Source organism: Mesoplodon densirostris, chromosome 18 (genome assembly GCF_025265405.1).
Source record: "Mesoplodon densirostris isolate mMesDen1 chromosome 18, mMesDen1 primary haplotype, whole genome shotgun sequence".
NCBI classification, from domain to species: domain Eukaryota; kingdom Metazoa; phylum Chordata; class Mammalia; order Artiodactyla; family Ziphiidae; genus Mesoplodon; species Mesoplodon densirostris.
In genome coordinates, this window is record NC_082678.1 from 51,519,152 (window position 1) to 51,539,326 (window position 20,175).

The 20,175-nt window shown below is 53.4% G+C and overlaps 1 protein-coding gene across 1 annotated transcript in view; it reads left to right on the top strand.

Moving 5' to 3' along the window:
- Positions 1-18,772, top strand: part of NOS2 (nitric oxide synthase 2) — a 36,707-nt gene extending 17,935 nt beyond the window's left edge. Inside the window, exons 11-26 of the mRNA XM_060080542.1 lie at positions 2,879-3,073; positions 4,413-4,495; positions 5,197-5,341; positions 6,221-6,325; positions 7,280-7,329; positions 7,655-7,829; positions 8,587-8,719; positions 9,602-9,680; positions 10,471-10,652; positions 12,807-12,970; positions 13,943-14,150; positions 15,771-15,858; positions 16,309-16,430; positions 16,748-16,896; positions 17,860-18,054; positions 18,653-18,772. Coding sequence (XP_059936525.1) covers positions 2,879-3,073; positions 4,413-4,495; positions 5,197-5,341; positions 6,221-6,325; positions 7,280-7,329; positions 7,655-7,829; positions 8,587-8,719; positions 9,602-9,680; positions 10,471-10,652; positions 12,807-12,970; positions 13,943-14,150; positions 15,771-15,858; positions 16,309-16,430; positions 16,748-16,896; positions 17,860-18,054; positions 18,653-18,772 — 2,193 coding nt within the window. The remainder of the gene's footprint in view (positions 1-2,878; positions 3,074-4,412; positions 4,496-5,196; positions 5,342-6,220; positions 6,326-7,279; positions 7,330-7,654; positions 7,830-8,586; positions 8,720-9,601; positions 9,681-10,470; positions 10,653-12,806; positions 12,971-13,942; positions 14,151-15,770; positions 15,859-16,308; positions 16,431-16,747; positions 16,897-17,859; positions 18,055-18,652) is intronic.
- Positions 18,773-20,175: the final 1,403 nt, after the last annotated feature.

Sequence of the window (20,175 nt, forward strand, 5' to 3'; positions counted from 1 at the left end):
ACTTGAATGCTTCTAGCAACAGGCAACTCCTTACCTCCCAAGGCTGGTCAATCCCTGCGCTTGAGCACTGAATCCTGTCCTCTCTCAATTTTCAAGGACTTTACTCCTGAAAATCCTCCCTGCCCTCTGCCCCGTAACATTGATACCTCCTTATCCACTGGATCATTCCCATCAATGATCAGTAAGCTGTAATGATTCCCATCTCAAAGAGATAAATGGCTAGCTAACCAAATACTCCCCCTACCCAGCTACTACCTTGTTTCCCTGCTTCCCTTTTATGGCAAAACCATTGAAAGACCTCATTACACGTCCTCATCCCCCAGCCACTCCAGTCAGGCTTTTATCCTCCACAGCTCGCCAGTCATACTGGAATTCTGGCTGTTGTTCAAACTCACCAAGATGGTTCCCCCCGAAGGGCCTTTGCACTTGTTTTTTCCTCTGCCTAGAACACTCTTGCCACAAATCATCCCATGACCAGCTCCTTCCCTTCATCCAGGTCTCAACTGTCACCTCTTCGGAGTAGCCCTCCCTGATGACACCATAAACAAAGGCATCCTCACCCACCTCCATCCTGTCTTTCTTATTCCTTTAACCTTTTCTTTCTTTTCCTTCATAATCCTTATTAGCTCCTGACATTATGGAGTCCATCTGCTTCTTTCTTTGTTTCCCCTATTAGAATGTGAGCTCCATGGGGCAGGGACCTTGTCTCTCTTGTTCACTGCTCTACCCCTGGAGCCTAGAAGAGTGTCTGGCACATGTATGTATGGGATGAATGAATGAGAGGCCACGTCCACCTGAGCAGTTGTTGCTATTGCTTCCCTGTCTGATCAGCAGCAGGTTGGCTCCTGTGTGGGACTGAGCCCTCTGGTCCATCTGCTGCTGTTACTCATATAAACACTCCCCTTCCTTTGGGGAAGGAGCCATGGACGTGTGAAGCTATTACTTTAGAAGCTGGGACCATGTCCACAAAGTTGGCAGATGCCCTGGAGGCCAGACCACAGGGCAGAGGGTCATTCATTCATTCAGCAAAGTTTTATTGTGCATTTTCCATGTGTCAGGCCCTAGGCCAGGCCAAGAGTGTGAGTGGTGACCAAAATAGACAGAAACCCTGACCTTGTGGAATGTAGTGGGAGCTGACATTAAACACCCAGTAAATACATATTATCACACACTGTTCCCCAGAGCTTGTCATGCTGTAGGCACGTCAAGCTTGTGTCTGATTTTGGGGAGTGGGGGCCACGGGGCAGCTCCGAGACAGGACAGGAAGAGCCCCCTGGGGCTGACTCAGCTCGGGAAGGCCCGCCTGGCTGTGGATCACACATCCTGACTCCTGCAGGCTCCCAGCATCTGCTCTGATATTGGCAGGATGCGGATATGTCCCAGGAAACTGCTGACCCTCCACTGTCTCCTGACCAGCTGACCACGTCCCTCCACTGCTTGAGAGTCTCCAGGACTTCCTCATGACCCTCCTTCAGGGTCAGCTTCAAAAGACTTGGCCTCATTTCCTCATCTGTAAAACGGAGATAATAATGGTACCTCCCTCACTAGGTTACTGTAAGAATTATATGAAAATGAATGCAAAATATTTAGCTGCACTGCCTGACCCACAGTGATCACTCAAAAAACATTAGTTTTGTTGTTATTATTATTTATTACTGTTACAACCATTCTCACAGCTCTCATCATCAGCTCCTGAGCCTAACACTGGTCTGGCACCCAGTAGTTGCGGTGTGTGTATGTATAAAATTTTAGAAGGCATGGCTGGTCCTACTGGAGCCTACTGGCTCCTCTCCTGCCTCCCGGCCTTGACTCATGCAGTGTCCTCCTCCGGGACTGCCCGTCTGCTGCCCAACTGGTACCCATCTCTCAAAACTCACTTCCTCTTAGAAACTGCCTCTAAAATCCCCCATCCCTCTTCTGGGCCCCTGTATGAGCTAAGCCCTCCCTCGGCCCTCCGTCAGCACCTGCACTCACCTCCATCGTAGCTTCTATCAGACCATGTGAAATGGCTGACGTCCTCCTGCCTCCCCCAGTTAGAGTATGATCCAATGCAGAGAAGGGGCCACGTCGTTCACCTCTGTATGCAATACCTGGTAGATAGAAATAATAATAGCGGCTAACGTTCACTGAGCACGTTTTATGCTTTACTTGTATTATTTTATTGCATTCTTTCAACAACGTCATGACGTAGGAACTATTACCATCCCCATTTTACAGATGAGGAAACTGAGGTTAAGGAACTAATAGCTTAAAGTAACATGGCTAATAAGAGGCCAAGGTTTGAACCACTCCATGAAACCAATGTCTCTTGACTACATGAGTTGCTCCAGACGATGTGGCTGCCCTTGTTGGATCATTCCAGGAAGGCGCAGACCCCTTGGCTTCTAATTTTAGGATGTGGGACATTGTGGTGATTTGTCTTCCATGCACTGTGGTTCCCCCCAGTGCTTCAGTCCTCTTCCAAAGAACCTAGTTCCTCCTTGGCTGAGACAGCCGCATCCTTGGGGAGGTGACTCCTGGACCTCTCTACCAACAAGTGACAAAAAGCCACTGTGGTTTGATTCATCAGCATCCAGAGAGCCATTTGTGGGAGTTCAGGGAGACTTGTGGGCCTGAGAAGCTGGACACTGTCCCCAGAGGGCCAAGCGGGGGCAGCGTGTAGCCTGTGGGCTGACCATAGCCATGGTGACTGCTTGGGTCCCTCAGAGGCTCTGACAATACTTTGAATTTGGGTGTTTATGTTCAGCACCGAGAAGGGGGCCAGAGGGGATTGTGCTCCCATTTTACAGATTGCCAGGCCCTTCCATAGTCCATCTGGGAGCCCTGCAGCCAACCGACCCCTCTCCTCAACTCCGCTTCTTGCCTCCTTCTGATTCAGAAGCATAATGTGACCATCATGGACCACCACTCGGCTGCAGAGTCCTTCATGAAGTACATGCAGTATGAGTACCGGTCCCGAGGGGGCTGCCCAGCTGACTGGATTTGGCTGGTACCCCCAATTTCTGGAAGCATCACCCCCGTGTTCCACCAGGAGATGTTAAATTATGTCCTGTCCCCCTACTACTACTACCAGGTAAGAGAGGGGCCTTCCTCTCCTTTCTGTCTTGGGAGCTCAGGGGTGGAGAGAGTGTGTGTGTCTGCACGTGTGTGCATGTGTGTACACATGTGTGCCTGCGTGTGTGTTTGCATGTGCCTATGCACATGTGTGCTCACTAATGCAGGATATACAAGGAAGGATCGGGGACACAGAGGCATATTTCTAATGCTTTTCAGGCTTCCCTCAAGGATGCTTTTGTCCATTTCTACTTCTTCTCACTTCTTCAAGAAGTGAGACTGAAGCAAATACCTTTTTTTTTTTTTTTTTTTTTTTTTTTTTTTTTTTTTTTTTGCGGTATGCGGGCCTCTCACTGCTGTGGCCTCCCCCGTTGCGGAGCACAGGCTCCGGACGCGCAGGCTCCGGACGCGCAGGCTCAGCGGCCATGGCTCACGGGCCCAGCCGCTCCGCGGCATATGGGATCCTCCCAGACCGGGGCACGAACCCGTATCCCCTGCATCGGCAGGCGGACTCTCAACCACTTGCGCCACCAGGGAGGCCCGCAAATACCTTTTATGGTATCTTTAGTAGCCTGTTGCTCTGATGGAGTTTAAGCTCCTGAGGGCGACCGCCATTGTGCCCGTCTGCACGGGAGGGCTATAGACAGTCACATGTGAAGAGCTCGGCTGCCAGGTCAGATACATCTGGGGGTGATTCTCCCACTTCCTAGCTGTATGATCTTGGGTGGGTCATTTCACCCATCTAAGCCCTGATTTTCTCATCTCTAAAAGGATGGTCATCAACTCCACGATGGAGGAGGTTGTGTGGATCACATGAGCTGGTGTACGTAACAGCTCAGCCCAGTGTCCAACCCAGAGTGCACTCAGGAACCGTTACCCAGTGAAATGATTTCATTTTTTGTCAAAAATCTCTTTGGTTAGATTTGGGGAAGAGCTTCCTTACTCTAAAAGTGATAATTAGTGTGACTGACTGCCTGGGATCGTTTATGCCTGTGGTCAGAGCACCTTCGTCTACTCTCAGAGGTATCCCAGGGCAGACTATGCATTATATACAATCTGTATAGCCTTCCTAGCCTTCCTAGACACCAAAAGGAAAGAGATGTGCAGCCTCTTCCTTCCAGGGGGACACTAATGAGAGACAGTCAACTGTTCGTGTGCAGGTTCTGCGCCGGACATGAGCTACAACTTGGATGGAGACAGACAGATGCAGCCCTTCCCCGTGGGGCTTTCAGTGAAAGGGTGGGGACAGGGCCTGCTCACCCCCCCAGCTCACGGAGGGCATGAAGGACCTTCTGTCTCTCCAAGCCCAAGCCAAGCCAAGGCCCACCTTGCCCACATATCTGCCCTCTTTTCTGAAGGTGGAGGCCTGGAAAACCCACGTCTGGCAGGATGAGAGGCGGAGACCCCGGAGAAGAGAGATTCGATTCAAAGTCTTGGTCAAGTAAGTGGGAGCAGCCAGTGTTGACCTCTGAACCTCAGCCCTTCCTTCTAGGCCTTGAAGGTCAGGGAACAATGAGAAAGGGTTTGGAGGGACTTCCCTGGTAGTCCAGTGGTTAGGACTCTGCGCTTCCACTGCAGGGGGCACAGGTTCGATCCCCCATTGGGGAACTAAGATCCTGCATGCTGCACAGTGCGGCCAAACAAATAAATAAATTAATTAATTAAAAGGTATGTTAAAACTATAAAAAAAAGAGAGAGAAAGGGTTTGGAGGGACTTCCCTGGTAGTCCAGTGGTTAGGACTCTGCACTTCCACTGCAGGGGGCATGGGTTCGATCCCCCATTGGGGAACTAAGATCCCGCATGCTGCACAGTGCAGCCAAATAAATAACTAAATTAATAAATTAAAAGGTATATTAAAACTATAAAAAAAAAGAGAGAGAAAGGGTTTGGCTCCCAGAAATCCAGACACCAATTCCCAGGGTCACCTGCCACCTCTGTCCCAGCCTTCTCTCTCCTCCATTTTCCCAAAGGGGGCTGAGTGGTGGGTTGAGTGGGGGAGAGGAGGAGAAGGGCGGTGAGTCAGGGTTGTAGCTCATGAGAAACCTGGGTTCTTTTTCCTTGATCTGCTGCACTTTAAATGCTGGGCCCCCGTCTTCCTCTGGAAGGCTGACTCAGCACACAGAGTATATCTGTCCCCACAGAGCCGTGCTCTTTGCCTCAGTGCTGATGCGTGAGACAATGGCTTCCCGGGTCAGAGCCACGATCCTCTTTGCAACAGAGACAGGAAGATCAGAAACACTGGCCCGGGACCTAGGGGCCTTGTTCAGCTGTGCCTTCAACCCTAAGGTAGCCGACTCAGCCTATGCCCGGAGAAGTCTGGGGCAAGTTAAAATGATTGCTCCGCTCCTGGATGTCCCCGAGCCTTGGGCATGCTGATGTACATTGAAAATCTGTGATAGAAGGAGAGAGGTGTGTCCAGGGATTCCCAAACGTACCTAGTAAATAAGCTTTTCATAGTGTTCCAGGGAACACAGTTTGAGAAACACATTCTTAATGACTCTAAGTCTCAATATACATGAGGTGTTCTAGATGGATTTTATTCACAGTTACAGAACACCTCCTATACAGGGTGCAGTGCTAAATGTGAAGGGAGCGGGGGATGAATAAGATGCAGAGAAATAAAACAAAACTCCCAAGGGGGACTCCTTCCTTCCACCAGTGTTGGATTTGATCCTCCATCACTGAAGGCCTCCTGGGTCAGGTATAGGCCTGGATAGAACCGCGAGGCCGAGACCCATCTCACCTGAGATTAGCTTCAGGCAAAGCATTTGGGTCCCCGAGGTGCCAGAGGAGTTGTCATTTTTGTAACCTGCTCATCCCGTTTTTGTGGAAAACATGTCCACACACTCAGAATTCAAGGTAGCAAGGGAAGCGGTGAGACGTGCTCTGATTTGGGACAGGCAGTGTTTTGGAGGCAGACCCTCCAGGGCTTGCTGATGTGTTAGCGTGGGAGAATCAAAGAATCGAGACTGCTGTGTTCAGATAGGTTCAGTAGACAGGGATTTGTCAAGTCCTCACCTCCTCTGTGCCTGGCACCAGGGGACCGAGATGACGAAGGGGACTCCCGGCCTGAGTAGGGTGAGGGGAGCGCTGGGTGTCTGGGGAGGCCGTGGAGGGCGCCAGCCTGGGAAGCAAGGGCTGATGTCCACCCTGGGTGCCCTGCAGGTTCTCTGCATGGACGAATACCGGCTGAGCCATCTGGAGGAGGAACAGCTGCTGCTGGTGGTGACCAGCACGTTTGGGAATGGAGATTCCCCCGGCAACGGAGAGGTGGGTGGTCTGAGTCCCAGGGGTCTGGGGTCTGGTAGAGCCCAAGAGGACCAAGGAAAGGATCTGGGGACTCAGCGTGTCCTAAGGAGGGCCCTCGGGAGTGAGAGCTCAGATCACTCTGGGTCGCCCTAACGTCAGCCATTGGCCTGCCTCCTTCGTAATTTCCTCTGTATGCGTGAGCTGCCTTTCCTGTGACGTGCTTAATATGTTTCAGTAAATTGACCTGCCTTTTTAAATTCAAAAATTCATGTTTAGAGGAAACTTTCTATCACTCTCACAAATGGAAAGCCAGCAAAAATTGGTCCCAGGTAAATCCAATGAAAGCCAAGCAGGTACTGAATTTTAGATGGATGCTGTTGCCTAACCATGGCTTGCTTTGTTTTTTAAAAAGAGTAATAAGCAAATATGAGAGAAGTGTTAAGTCTCCATTAGCACCATTAAGTCTGAGATTTTCTCCCTAGTGTTCAGGACAAAAGAATGAAATAATTGAAACAGGAATAACTATAAAAAATTAAAGAAAAAAAGAATACTTTCTTACCATGTGATTTGACACTATTTTCCACCTAAAGTTATCTTGAGTTCCTGGGAAATCAGGGTTATTTCAGAGAATACAGGACCAGTTGTCACTCTGACAAGAAGAGAGGCTCATGTCCCATCAGGAGTCCCTCTGGAGATGCCCTGCTATAAGGCAGGCCCCCCTCTGCCAGGGCTGGATGGGCTGGGGGTTGGGCTGTCCTCGCCCCCCACCAAAGGTCAGGCCCACATGAGTTGCTAAGGCTGAACTTGTCCCTGAGTCTCAGCCAGGCGGCCCCACCTAAACCGACTTCCCTGCGAGGATCTTGAACTTTCTCCTGCCAGATATGTCCAGTTTTTAAATGAGCCACCAGAGGAAAGGGGAAAGTGGTGCTTTTATTAATCCTGTCGTGAGAACTCTGTGGTTCTCTCTCTTTCTAGAAACTGAAGAAGTCCCTCTTCAGGCTGAAAGAACTCACCAACAAGTTCAGGTAAATCTCTTCCCCACTCCCAGAGTCTGGGTTCCAGGGACGGAGCTGGGTGTGTATAAGTGGGAACTTCCTGGGATGTCCAGGCCCAGAGACAGCCTGTCCTCAGAGGTGTTGTGGGTCAAAGCAGGGACACCAAGTCCCGTTCACAGTTCTGCAGGCCAGGCATGGGGTTGGTCATGGGAGTTGGAGACGAGGCTCAGGAGCCAGGGAGGACAGGAAGGGGGTGTTCACTGGCCGTCCTTGCCCAGCTGGGGCGCGAGGGTCGGAGGCTGGCCTGTGGGCGGGGTCAGCTCACCCAGGCTCCGTGCGTGTCCTCCTCGGGCAGGTATGCCGTGTTTGGCCTCGGCTCCAGCATGTACCCTCAGTTCTGCGCCTTTGCTCATGACATCGACCAGAAGTTGTCCCAGCTGGGGGCTTCTCAGCTCGCCCCAGCAGGAGAAGGGGACGAGCTCAGCGGGCAGGAGGAGGCCTTCCGCGGCTGGGCCGTGCAAACCTTCAAGGTCAGTTCACAGCCGGAGCTGCTGCACAGCACCGGGAGGGAGGCTGCGGTGCACTCGTGCCCAGGACTCCTGTGCTGGGCATCCTGGGGGGCACGACCCCTGCTGGGTCCTATAGGCGTGGTCCCGGGTGTGGGCCGGGATCGCAGGCCTGAGGGCTCAAGTCACTGCTGCTTTCCCACAGCCCCCGGAAGAGCTCCACTTGACACCTCCCTGCCCTTGGGAAGCTGTGGTTTAAGATCTTTCCCCCTCTGATTATCCAGGTCACCTCCTGACATCCTTGTCTTGTTTCAGTGTCCCAGCCACAGAGAACTTGGGGACAGGGCTATCTCAGTAGGTTTTATCACCTGTGGCTTGACCCTACTGACTGAGAGAACTCACTGAAGCAAAGCGTTTCACCCAGCAGTGGGGCTTATGAGCACCACCTTGAGTGGGTCCGACATGGTTGCCAAGCCCACGTCTCCTCCACACGATTCCACATCAGGAAAATGGGAGTGATCACACATGTGTCATAGTGTGGGCATGCGGATAAAACGAGATGCTGTCATTATTAATATTCATAATAATAGCAATAGCTACTGTGTGCTAGGACCAGCCATTTTGGGGGTTCTCATAACAGCCCAACCAGATAAGTGTGCTTAGTCATTACACAAAGCTCTTAGCTCAGTTGCAAGGACTTAAAAAATGGTAGCCCCAGCAGTGGTGGTGCCGCTGATGACAGGGATGATTATTAACACCAATCGGCTCCATCTTTATCCAGGCAGCCTGTGACACGTTCGATATCCGAGGCAAACACCACATTCAGATCCCCAAGCTCTACACTGCCAATGTGACCTGGGACCTGCACCACTACCGGCTCGTGCAGGACTCAGAGCCTTTGGACCTCAACAAAGGTACCTGCTTCCCTGCACCACACGGAGCTTGTTTGCTCTTCCTGCCGGGGTGGGTGTCTCTGAGTCCTGAGCCTAGGGTCAAGGAGACCACTAAGACCCTCTGAACAGAGGCAGCTAGCCTAGGGCTACCAGGCATCTCTCTCTGGTTGGGTCCAAGAGCCTGCTGGGATGCAAGACTTGAGGGCGTGCTTCGTCTCTTAGAGAGGCGGTTTAGGAGGAAACCCTGGGAGGGCAGTGGAGAGAGAAGGGCGCTCCTATGTGCCAGGCACTGTGCTGGACTCTTTGCCCACCTGCTCTAAGTGATCCCTGACACTCATCCTGTGAGAAAGGCACAGACAGAGAAACAGAAGTTCAGGGAGGTGCAGCAAGTTGCTGGCAGGTGGCCACGTTGGGATCTGGGCCCCAGCCTTCCCACTCTAACGGCAGCCAGGTATTATGAAGAACATTTTGCAGAGGCAATTCCAGGCTACAGTCTGGGAACTCTGAACGGCCCCTCTGGTTGCTGTGCTTCTGTGCTTCCTCTTTTCCTATACCAGGACTACAGAGGTCCTACACGTTTCCTCAGGTTTAGGATTTCCCCGGCTTCAACTATGCTCTCCTGCGGATCCCAAGCCATGGGATGTCCTAGAAATTCCCATATTGGGGCATTTACATTGCATTTCCCAATACCTAGCAGCGGCACAAGCATCCTCTGTCAGACCAAGGGTCTTTAATTGTGATTCAGAAACACAGTGGGGAAACAAGGAAGGGAAGGAAAACCCCAGCACCACCACAGTGAGACACCCCAGGGTAACGTCTGGGTGTAATTGACTCAGCACGTGGAGGTTGCCCCACCAACACTTAAGAGCCACGTTGCCACTTCTCTGTCTCTCTGTCCCACAGCCCTCAGCAGTATGCACGCCAAGCATGTGTTCACCATGAGGCTGAAATCGCGGCAGAATCTACAGAGTCCAAAATCCAGGTAGGGCGAAGGAGAGGGCTTCTTGGGTGACGTTCCACAGATTTTATTTTAATCCAGGAAAGACCAGAGCAAGTCAGTCTTAGAAAGGAGAGGAGGGAAGTGTCCACTGGCATTAGCTATGATGCGTTGGTAGGAGCAGCTTGATTGTTAACCCCTGTGGCCACCAGCACCTTTACATTGTGTCTCCATTAACCATGGGCCAGTTGTCCAGCTTGGGAACGAGGCACCTGCTTCACTTCCTGTCCTTTGTGACTTAACTTAACTTAATTTCACCAAAAGGGGAGGGCAAGAAAAACTCCAACTGTTTGGCTTTCTTAAGAACTTTCAGGAAAAGTTTTGGCAGGGAAGGACCTTTCCCCGCCAGGTCAGCCAGCAGTGTGGTTTCTCTGTAGGTTTTGTTTTTCTGTGCTGTCCTTACATTCATTAGCAAAAGTGGGCTGTTCTAATAAGAACCAGATTTGTGCTAGACACTAGGAAAGGTTTGTCTCAATGCCCACATACCTCCCAGTGCGATGCTTTCTTTAGGCGGAGTCTGTGGTCAAGCTCTTGAGGGCTTGGGAGGGCTGCATGGGAGGATTACTGTCCACCCTCTCCCCACGGAGAAGCCACAGGCCGGGTCAGCCCCGAGCCCTCTTGAGCACCCCAGCCTCGGGATGCCGACAACCCTGTTCATGGAACAGGGCAGGAAAATGAAAGGAGGGCACGTTTCCTGGGGAAACTGGCCCACCCATCAGGGAGTGCTGGAGGAAATCCTGGTGGCGTAACCAGAGGCTTCTTTTTCCTTCTGCAGCCGTACCACCCTCCTGGTGGAACTCTCCTGTGAGGGCAGCCAAGTTCCAAGCTACCTGCCGGGAGAGCACCTCGGAGTTTTCCCAGGCAACCAGCCAGCCCTGGTCCAAGGCATCCTGGAGCGGGTGGTGGATGGCCCTGCCCCCGACCAACCCATGCGCCTGGAGACCCTCTGCGAGAACGGTGAGCCCTCTGCACAAAAGCCTCAGCTGAGGCCGCCCCCAGCATCCTCCCACCAAGCCCCAGCCCCGCTGATGGGCTGGGCCCGGACCTGCGCTGCAAACGGGCAGCTAACCCTCTCCTTCCTCCTGAGTGGTGGGCCTCTGAAGCCCACGCCAGAGCAGCCTTGTACATAGTCCTCGACCGGCCGCCGGGCCAACAAGAAGGGCTGCTGCTTTGGGACTATCTGCCCAACACCAGAGGCTGGGCTATCTTTCCCCTTCATTCTTTGCTTACCCGGCCACTTTTGTTGGTTGACTGATTCATTTTTCCATCAAAATTTTAACTACTCGCATCTATATACCAAGCAGGCCCTGGGCTACAAAAATGAATGAGACTCCGTGTCTGTCCTCAGAAAGCTCACTACCTAGTACAGGATGCAGATATGCAAAAATAGTCATTATTATTATTATTATTATTATAACAGTAGCGGCCACCATTTTGGGGGTAGTTACTTGATGCCAGCATTTTATCAATACATGCATTGTCTCTTTAGTCCCACAACAGACACACATGTGCAGCTTGCTTGGTGATATGATAGAGAAACGTGGAAACTATAAAAATGGTGAGCTTTGAAGATGCAGGTCCCTGATCCATCACTTACTAGCAATGTGACCTTGGGCATAGGAGTTAACCTCCCAAGGCTTTGTTTCTTTGTCTCTAAAATAGAGATAATAGAGCCTTCCTCGCAGGGCTGTGGTGCAGAACAGATGAGTAGATACGTGTACAACCTTCACCACAATTCCTGGCACCAAACAAGTGCAGGAATGGAGGAATATCCATTTCCCATGGGCTAATCGACATTTGTCCAGAAGGTCAGAGGAAGGTAGTTTAATACACCCTGAAAGTCTCTTCAGATCCCAAATTTTATGTTTTGGAATTTATATTGCATTTTCATGGCATTCTGATTTCATACTGCTTCCCCATCGAAGGTCTCATTTATGCTCACCTTCTGTGGGCAATGGGCAGGGCCAGACCATGGGTGACCAGGAGAGCTTGGCTCTTCCTGGCCATCCTCACTGGAGAGATGAGGCTGTCCTGGGGAGGGGTCAGAGTCCCCGTTATGTGCTAAGGCGAGGCTCTCAGCCTATGCGGTGAGCACAGCACTGGGTGACAGGCACTAGGAGAGGAAAACTAATGAAATCAGTAATCACGGGCCTTCCAGCCCTTTGGATTAGCTCCCTGGCCTTAGCTTCCTCAGCAATCATGATACCTCCAAAAAATGTGTCCCCCTAAAGAGAGTGGCCAAAATAGGACAACAGGAGCCTGAGAAGCGAAGTCTGGCATTCTTCCCCACTGTCCAGGAGAGCGTGAGAGAGCCTGAAACTCGGGGATAAGGGGACAGAGACATCCTTGTGACTGTAGGGGGACAGATGTGGTTCCTCAGGCCTGGGGTCTAGAGGAAATAATGTGATACTAATACTTTTACCTAATACGTGTACTGTTTCATTCAGTCCTCATGCAAACTCAGCAGGACAGGTTTTATTATCACGTCCATTTCACAGAGACAGAACCCAAGTTCAGAGGGCTCAGTCAGCCTACTAGTAAGTGGGGAGCCAGAGTCTGAACCCATGTCTACTGGCTCCAGTGTCCATGCTGTGACCGCCCTGCATACTGCCTCTCGGCACTCCTTGAGACTTGCCACCTCACTTTGGGCTGAGTGCTGCTCACCCAGCACCTCTTGGTCTAGCACCCCTGGAGACTGCAGTTATGGGCTTTTCTCTAAATGAAGAACTGGCCTCTGGGTGTACATCAGTCTTTGGTGAATTTAGTCATGGTGAGTCTGTAGTTCAGCTGTGTGTGTCCTGCTAAAGTTCAGGTCTGGTCCAGAGAGGGACTGGACTCTGGTACATAGTTAGTTTTGCAGGATTGTGTCAACTTGGGTGCCCTTTGGAGGGCTGTGGACCAGCCTTTCCTGGCAGCCCCATCTCTGGGCACCATCTTCCTGCACTTGAGTTGGGCACATGAACCCTTTTGCTGTTCCTGGAACCAGAACTTCAGTGTCTTCTCTCCCCTGCAGCTGGAGCGTAGAGGGTGTCTATCCCAGATGCCTCATCACTCTTTGGGAAACCTAAATGGGGCCTTTTTCCCATCCTGACTCCTTTCTTCCCTCTCCAGGCAGCTACTGGGTCAGGGACAAGCGACTGCCCACCTGCTCACTCAGCCAGGCTCTCACCTATTTCCTGGACATCACCACCCCGCCAACCCAGCTGCTGCTCCGAAAGCTGGCCCAGCTGGCCACGGACGAGGCTGAGAGGCAGAGGCTGGAGACCCTGTGCCAGGTGAAGGTCGGGGCTGGTGGGTGTGAGGCAGGAGCAGGGCCCCAGAGTCGGGGTCATCCTGAGCCTAGAGCCGGTCTTTAACCTCCAAGGAGAAATCCACCCCAGCTTCCCAAAGTGCGATTTGTCAAAGGCTGGGAGGAAGTCAGGCATCCTCTCCTGCCCCATCTCTAGGACATAGTTGTGTCAAGTGAACTGAACTGTTTTGAATGTCTGCAGGATGCAACCAAAGTGCACTTCCTCAGAAATGAGCTAGAAAAGGAGGGCCACTCTGTCTTTTATTCCCCATACCTAGAACAAGCCTGGAATTTAGGAAGTGTTGGAGGATGGATGGTGTGGATGAATGGATAATGGACATAGTAACAGATGGGTAGTTGAATTAATAAATGAATGAGAGAAGGCATTAACTCACCTGCAACTTTCTAGACCAAAGTCTTTGCAAAAGGCACTGAATATCATTATTACCGTCACCATTATCGCTCATTATCTTGATTCCAGCCACCTCCACTGCCATTATCCTGTGGCTGCATTGCACTAACCTGGCACACATTTTCTCACTTAATTCTCACAACATCCCCACGAGGTAGGTGATGCGATCCTCATTCCACAAAGGTTAAGTAATTAGGACAAGATCCCACAGACAGTAAGGGCATTCGGTCAAGATTTGAACCCAGGTCTGTATGATTCTGAAGCCCTTCCCCAAATTAGGTTAGAATAAAGGTTTGACTCCTGCCCGCAAGTTGCTGACAGCAAAGTTCTAAGCACACAAGTTAGAGAAATGCTACTCGTTGGCCTGAGCTCCTCCAGGACGGGAACTTTTTCCCCTCTAGCTCAGTGTTCTCAGCACCGTGGACAGCACCTGGTGCTTTGAAGTGTTTGCCGTGGGAGTGGATGAATGAATGCTGGATTGTGACAGCCTCTTCCCTCCGTGTGGGGCAAGCGCCCTGAGACACTCACATTGCCCTTGGCTTTCAGCCATCTGATTACAACAAGTGGAAGTTCACCAACAGCCCCACCTTCCTGGAGGTGCTGGAGGAATTCCCGTCCCTGCGGGTGTCCGCCAGCTTCCTGTTCTCCCAGCTGCCTGTCCTGAAGCCCCGGTACTACTCCATCAGCTCCTCCAGGGACCACACACCCACGGAGATCCACCTCACCGTGGCCGTGCTCACGTACCGCACCCAAGGTAAGGCTGGGGCAGAGGCTGTGGAGCGGCCCAAGTCTGCTACTTACTGGGCAGCTGTTCAACATCTCTGAGCTTTGGTCTCCTCATCATTAGACACCCACCTTCCAGAGCTGTTAACAGCGGTAGAGAGACTACCATGGGAGAGACTACCATGAACCAGGCACTGAGCTAACGTCTCTGTGTATGTGTGATCGGTAACCACATGAGACGGGAGCTGTGTGCCTTTCACGGGTGAGGAAACTGAGGCACAAAGAGGTTAAGCCACAGGTTCAAAGTCACCCTGGTAGCAGGTTGAGAATGGAGGTGCAAACCCAGGTAGTCTGACTGCTGAGTCCAAGTTCTTAACCGCCATACTCCTCTCTACTGTCCAACTCCTGTTGGGAGAATTTAATGAGATCAGATGTGGAAAGTACCCAGTACTTCGTGGGAGCCCAGAGGTTCTTAGTCTTCCTGATAGTCCAGCCTGAAGACAGAGGTGATTCTGCCTTGATGGTTCATTCATTCACTCACTCATTCAGTGATGATTTATTTCATACCTTTTTATGCCTGGCACCACGGTGGGTGTGGAAATACAGCACACGTAGACCCTGCCCTCATGGAGCTTCCCATCTAGAGAGAACAATGAAGAGAGACTCATAGAAATAGACAGCTGTCACTGTGTAGGTGCTAAGAAGGAAGGTGCAGGGTGTTGTGAGGGCAGAGGACGGGGGATGGGCTGACATACACTGGGAGGTCCCACACGTTGTCCAGCTGGATGAAGCACACCCCTGCCCTCTCTCCGTAACTGAGCATTGCCTGGGTTGGCAGAGCTGGGGAGCTGGCTCACACCTCAGAGCCCTTTGTGCTCTGAGAAGCACAGTCACACAGTTCCTGAAAACTGGGCAGAGACTCTCTTTGCTCTGCTAGAGGACATCTGCAGGGGCCAAGTCTCAACCCTCAGACCAGAAGAGGAGAGGCAGGCACATCCTGTGAGACCAAAGTTCCAGCCAGAGGAAAACCAGCGGGACTTCTCGAGTTGGTTGAAGGTCCCCTTAAATGCTGGGCCATTGGGAAGGGAACCTGGGGTTTCCACAAGCCCAGGAGGGGCCACTGGGGGAGACAGAGATGGAAGAGCAGAGCGGAAGGCTCAGCAGCTTGTCCATCACCCAGGGTTCCTACCAGCAAGGGCTATACTCCTGAAGACACTGCGAAGAAGTGACTGTGGTCACCCTGAGGGGCCACTCTGTGCTACTGTCATCGGAGCCGAGTGACGGGCTGGCAGGGTCCATGGAGAAACTCTTGGAAGGAGCATCGGAGTAGGAGTTAGGGAAGCTGAGCTGTGACCTGATTCTACTGCTACCCGAGTGACCTTGTACAAGTCACCTTCCCTCTCTGAGACTCAGTTTCTGCAGTGGCACAAGGAGAGCCTTGCACACTCTCTGAGTCCCTTTCAGCTTTTGCCAGCTCTGGGCGAATAGAGGGTAGAACTCAGAACCAGGAGAAAAACATTCCTTTGATTAAAGCCTGCAGAGTGCCTGAGCGGGCAGTTCAGGGAGGTGCGTCATTGTGGGAGGAGGCACTGAGAAGGTTCATGCAGGGGTGGGAGGGACGATGCTGATCAGGTGTGTGCTGTCCTTGCAGACGGCCAGGGCCCCCTGCACCACGGCGTCTGCAGCACATGGCTCAACAACCTGAAGCCCCAAGACCCGGTGCCCTGCTTTGTGCGAAGGTAAGCACCCCCTCCACTGTGTCCATCATGGGACCACTGGCCCCGGGGAGTACTGGGTTGAAAGGGAGGAATCTGGGGTTTAGATGCCACTCTGGGCCCCTTGGCCCGTAAAGAAGGCACTAGGGTCACACTGGGCCTCTCCATTCTAACCCCCAGTGGTAGAGCATGGCCAAGTCTCTAGCAGGGACAGAGGTGGCAGCGATGTTGGGGCCCAGAGTACAATGAGGCTCAGCCTTTCTCAGAGGGACCCCAGGGCAAGGTGATGGTGCACCTGGACAGGGGACATGAAACAGCCTGCAGGACTTGGGAAATCAACTTTTAGCTCGTTGTCTTCTCCACCCCGCAACACTACCGCCCCCGGCCACACCCCCAGCTCCCCAGCCCCTGTCCTGCGTGTGCATCGACCCAGGGTGTCTGAGGACGGGGCCCCTTCCCTTCTGTCCCCTTCAGTGCCAGCGGCTTCCACCTCCCCGAGGACCCCTCCCACCCTTGCATCCTCATCGGGCCTGGCACGGGCATCGCCCCCTTCCGCAGTTTCTGGCAGCAGCGGCTCCATGATGCCGAGCACAAAGGTACAGCTGGAGGGTTTTTGGGGGGTGCAGAGGGGGTACCAGGTGGTGCCCAGCACCTGCCAGGGAGTAGAACTGAAGCTGTAGCCCCCCCGCAGATGTTTCCTGGCCCCTCTCCCAAGTTTGCCTCAGCCTGTACGGACAAAGGATGTGAATGCCCTGGGCCTCCGTTTCCTCATCTGTAAAATGGGGACAGTACTAGATAGAACGTGGGGATAAAATGGGATTCTAGTTGGGTGCGCAGCTCCGCAGGCCTTGAAGCATGGCCCGCCCGCCCTCTGGTGGCCACCCTGGTAACTGCAGCCTGCTGGGTCTTGCAGGTCTCCAGAGTGGCCACATGACCCTGGTGTTTGGGTGCCGCCGCCCAGATGAGGACCACCTCTACCGGGAAGAGATGTTGGAGATGACCCGGAAGGGGGTGCTGCATGAGGTGCACACAGCCTATTCTCGCCTGCCTGACCAGCCCAAGGTAAATGCTGCAGCTGCCCGCGCAGTGGGTGGAGCATTAAAAACACAGACTGTGGTGGGTGCCTGGCTCCCCACAAGCCCCTCACTTCTCTGAGCCTTCACCTCCTCAGCTCTAAAACGGAGGCGATTATACAGTCACCAGAGTGGCGCTGTGAAGGGATTATGCTCACTCTTCCAGGGCCCTGAGACGTTCAGGGCTAAGTCAGAGTCACATGTGGGCCAATCCCCAGTGCCCAGCCTGCTGAAGGTCCTCGCCCAGCATGTACAGCTGTGGTGGGGAGAGGTGGTCCAGGTCGGCTTCGAGCTCCCGCACAGCACGGCTGGGGGCAGCCACTGCTCCCAGCACGGCCCGCGGACCGGCTCTGCTGTGCCGAGGAGTACTTTGCCCCATGAGCCTGGGGAGTCGGAAAAGACTGTTGGCCCAGCCTTTGTGAACTGAGCCCATTGGGCTCCTCCTAGACCTGGCACTCTGTGCCCAGTGCCAGGGTCACTGGGCATCTTGTGTAGAGCAAGAGGAGAGAGCCCCCAGTTGACTCCAGGACTTCTGTGTAACTGGGGAGCCCTGCTCTGAATTACAGGGGGGATCTCAAGGACAGAGATTCCCTTTTGTGGGGTGTAGGCAGGTGGGCCTCAGAGCTCTGGGCAGGGTAAGTGGCTTGATGGATGCCTCTTTGAAGCACGGTGAATTCAGAGCAGATCAGGGAGCCCCACTAGAGAGTCAGCTCCTCAAGGGCATGGCTGTGGCCAGTGTTCACCTCTCCAGCCCCAGCCCAGGCCTGGGCCAGGCAGGGCACCCGTGCACCTCCTCATGCCGAGCCTGGTCCCCGTGCAAGGCCCTGGCCAGGAGGGTGCTCACCCTGCCGCCCCTCCCACCTCCTGCTCATCCCCCCATGGCCGGCAGGCCTGACCGCAGCCTTTGCCCCCAGCACTGGGGACCTGGACCCACCGTCTCCTCTGGTTTCAGGTCTACGTTCAAGACATCCTACGGCAACAGCTGGCGGACAAGGTGCTCCACGTGCTCCACGAGGATCAGGGCCACCTCTACGTCTGCGGGGACGTGCGCATGGCCCGGGATGTGGCCCGCACCCTGAAGCAGCTGGTGGCCACCGCGCTGAGCCTAACTGAGGAGCAGGTGGAGGACTATTTCTTCCAGCTTAAGGTAGGGCCGCTGGTGTGTGGGCTCGGGATGCAGGTCAAGGACATGGGCCAGGGAGCCAGGGCCAGAGGGGTCAGGCTGAGAACAGTCTGGGCTCAAAGGAATCCTAGAGGTGGCGGGACGTCAGAGCTGGTCGGGCTGTTAGAAGGCCTAACTGTACACCCTGGTCTGGTTGCTCGGTTAAACAAAGGCAAACATGTTGATTTTTCTACAAGACTCTCAGAGCCCCTGACAGGCTGCTGTGCATCGTGGCACTTCAAGACTGGTAGAAAGTACACGGCATTTCCCGACCATATTTATCTCAGAGCCCACATTTCCTGGAGCACCTTGTGGGACAAGCACTGGACAGGCTCTAGCGTCCATCATAAAGCTTGGGGAGATGCTTTGGTGGTCCACGCCAGAGCAGGTGTTCATGAGAGTTACAGTCTAAGTGAGATTCAAGTATAATCTAAGCATGACAGTTGGGAAGGCAAATGGCTCATGAGTGTAGGTGTGATGGGGAAGCAGGGGGACCCCCGGGGCTTGTCCCAGCTTGGGCCTGATGAGTGAGAGGTGGCTGCACCAACGGAGCTGACACCTTGGTCTCTGTTTTCCCTTAAAGAGCCAGAAGCGCTATCATGAAGATATCTTTGGTGCTGTATTTCCCTATGAGGTGAAAAAGGATGGGGCAGCGGGGCTGCCCAGCAATACCAGAGCTCCAAGCACCCACAGGAGAAGTTAAAGCTGCCACCGTAGACAACTCTCGATGTTCTGAGGTCACAGGACTGGGGACATTGGAGGGAGATTATAGCCCCAAGCCTCACAACTTATTTCCCCATATCCTTCCCTCTCAAACCCTTTACTTGACCTGCTACCCAGTAGCAGCCTGGACTGAGTGAGCCCCTTCCCGGGGTGATGGAGAGATGGGCCTCCCCGGTCCCTTGGAGACTAAATCTGCAGTGCCAGGCCTGGCCCGTGGGTGAGGAGGACGGAACTTCCTTGATTGCACCACTTGGGTGACCACCAGGAGGCGCTGTCACGTCACTCTGTATTTAGCGGCCCGTGTACAGTTATTTATGCCTCTGTATGTAAAAAAAACAAACCCCAGTCTGCCTCTTGAGCCTTCCTTGTATGACTCCTTGATGGAGATATTTATACGAAAAGCATTTTATTTTAACCACATTGTATGTGCGTGTGGGTGTTTCGTAGGGAAAGCAGCCTTAAGCTGTATAGAGTTGGGGACTGAGGGGTGCCACAGCCTGGACAAAAATCCCCCACAAAGGGACATATCAGCGTGGCCCCATTGCTCCTCTGAAATGCCCACCGGGTATGGGGACAGCACACGGAGTTCTGTGCACATCTGAAGACCCGTGATGGGGGTGAGGAAGCACAGGCCGGCCTGCGGGCACGAGCCGCATCTCAGGAGGCGTCTCACGGGGGGTGTGGCACGGGTGCGAGGCTGCCAGGTCTTTAGCGAAGGCCTAGACCACCGCCTTTTGCTCTGGGGCTGCCTGTTTCGTGAAAGTTTGGCCAGTAATGATTTGGGCCCTGGGTGACAGCACAGATGAGGCTGGGCTGCGTGTCAAGGACTTGGCAGTGAGGGAAGGACACACATCTTCCACGGGGAAGGCTTCTCAAGGGACCGAGCCTGGTGAGAGCAAGGAAGGAACTCAGCCAGGGGCTAAGTGAGGGTTTGGCAAAATCTGGCTCCCGGCTTGGGTTGGGCCTCTGTTTCACTGGCTCCCCGGCCCACTTCGCCCCTGCACCACTCCTCCTCGGATTGGATAGTGGGGGAGAAAGGGGCATGCAACCTCAGCGTCCCAGCGACGCATCTGCACGACAGTCCCCTAGACCAGCGCGTCTCCCACGCCAGCGTGCAGCAGACCACCTGGGATCTTGTCACGTCGCAGGCACTGAGGAGGTCTGAGTCAGGGCCCGGGATTCACGCTCCCAGGTGCTGCTGGTATTGCTGGTCTCAGGATGCTCTGAACCCCACCCTGGTTCCCGAGGACAGGATTCTTGGAGCTAGCAGGATGCGTTGGCATCATGGGGACACAGAGCCGGTCCCCATGCCCTGGCTCAGTGGCTGGCAGAACCCCGCATGCTGAATCTCTTTCTCCCACGCACACGCTGACCCCCGACACC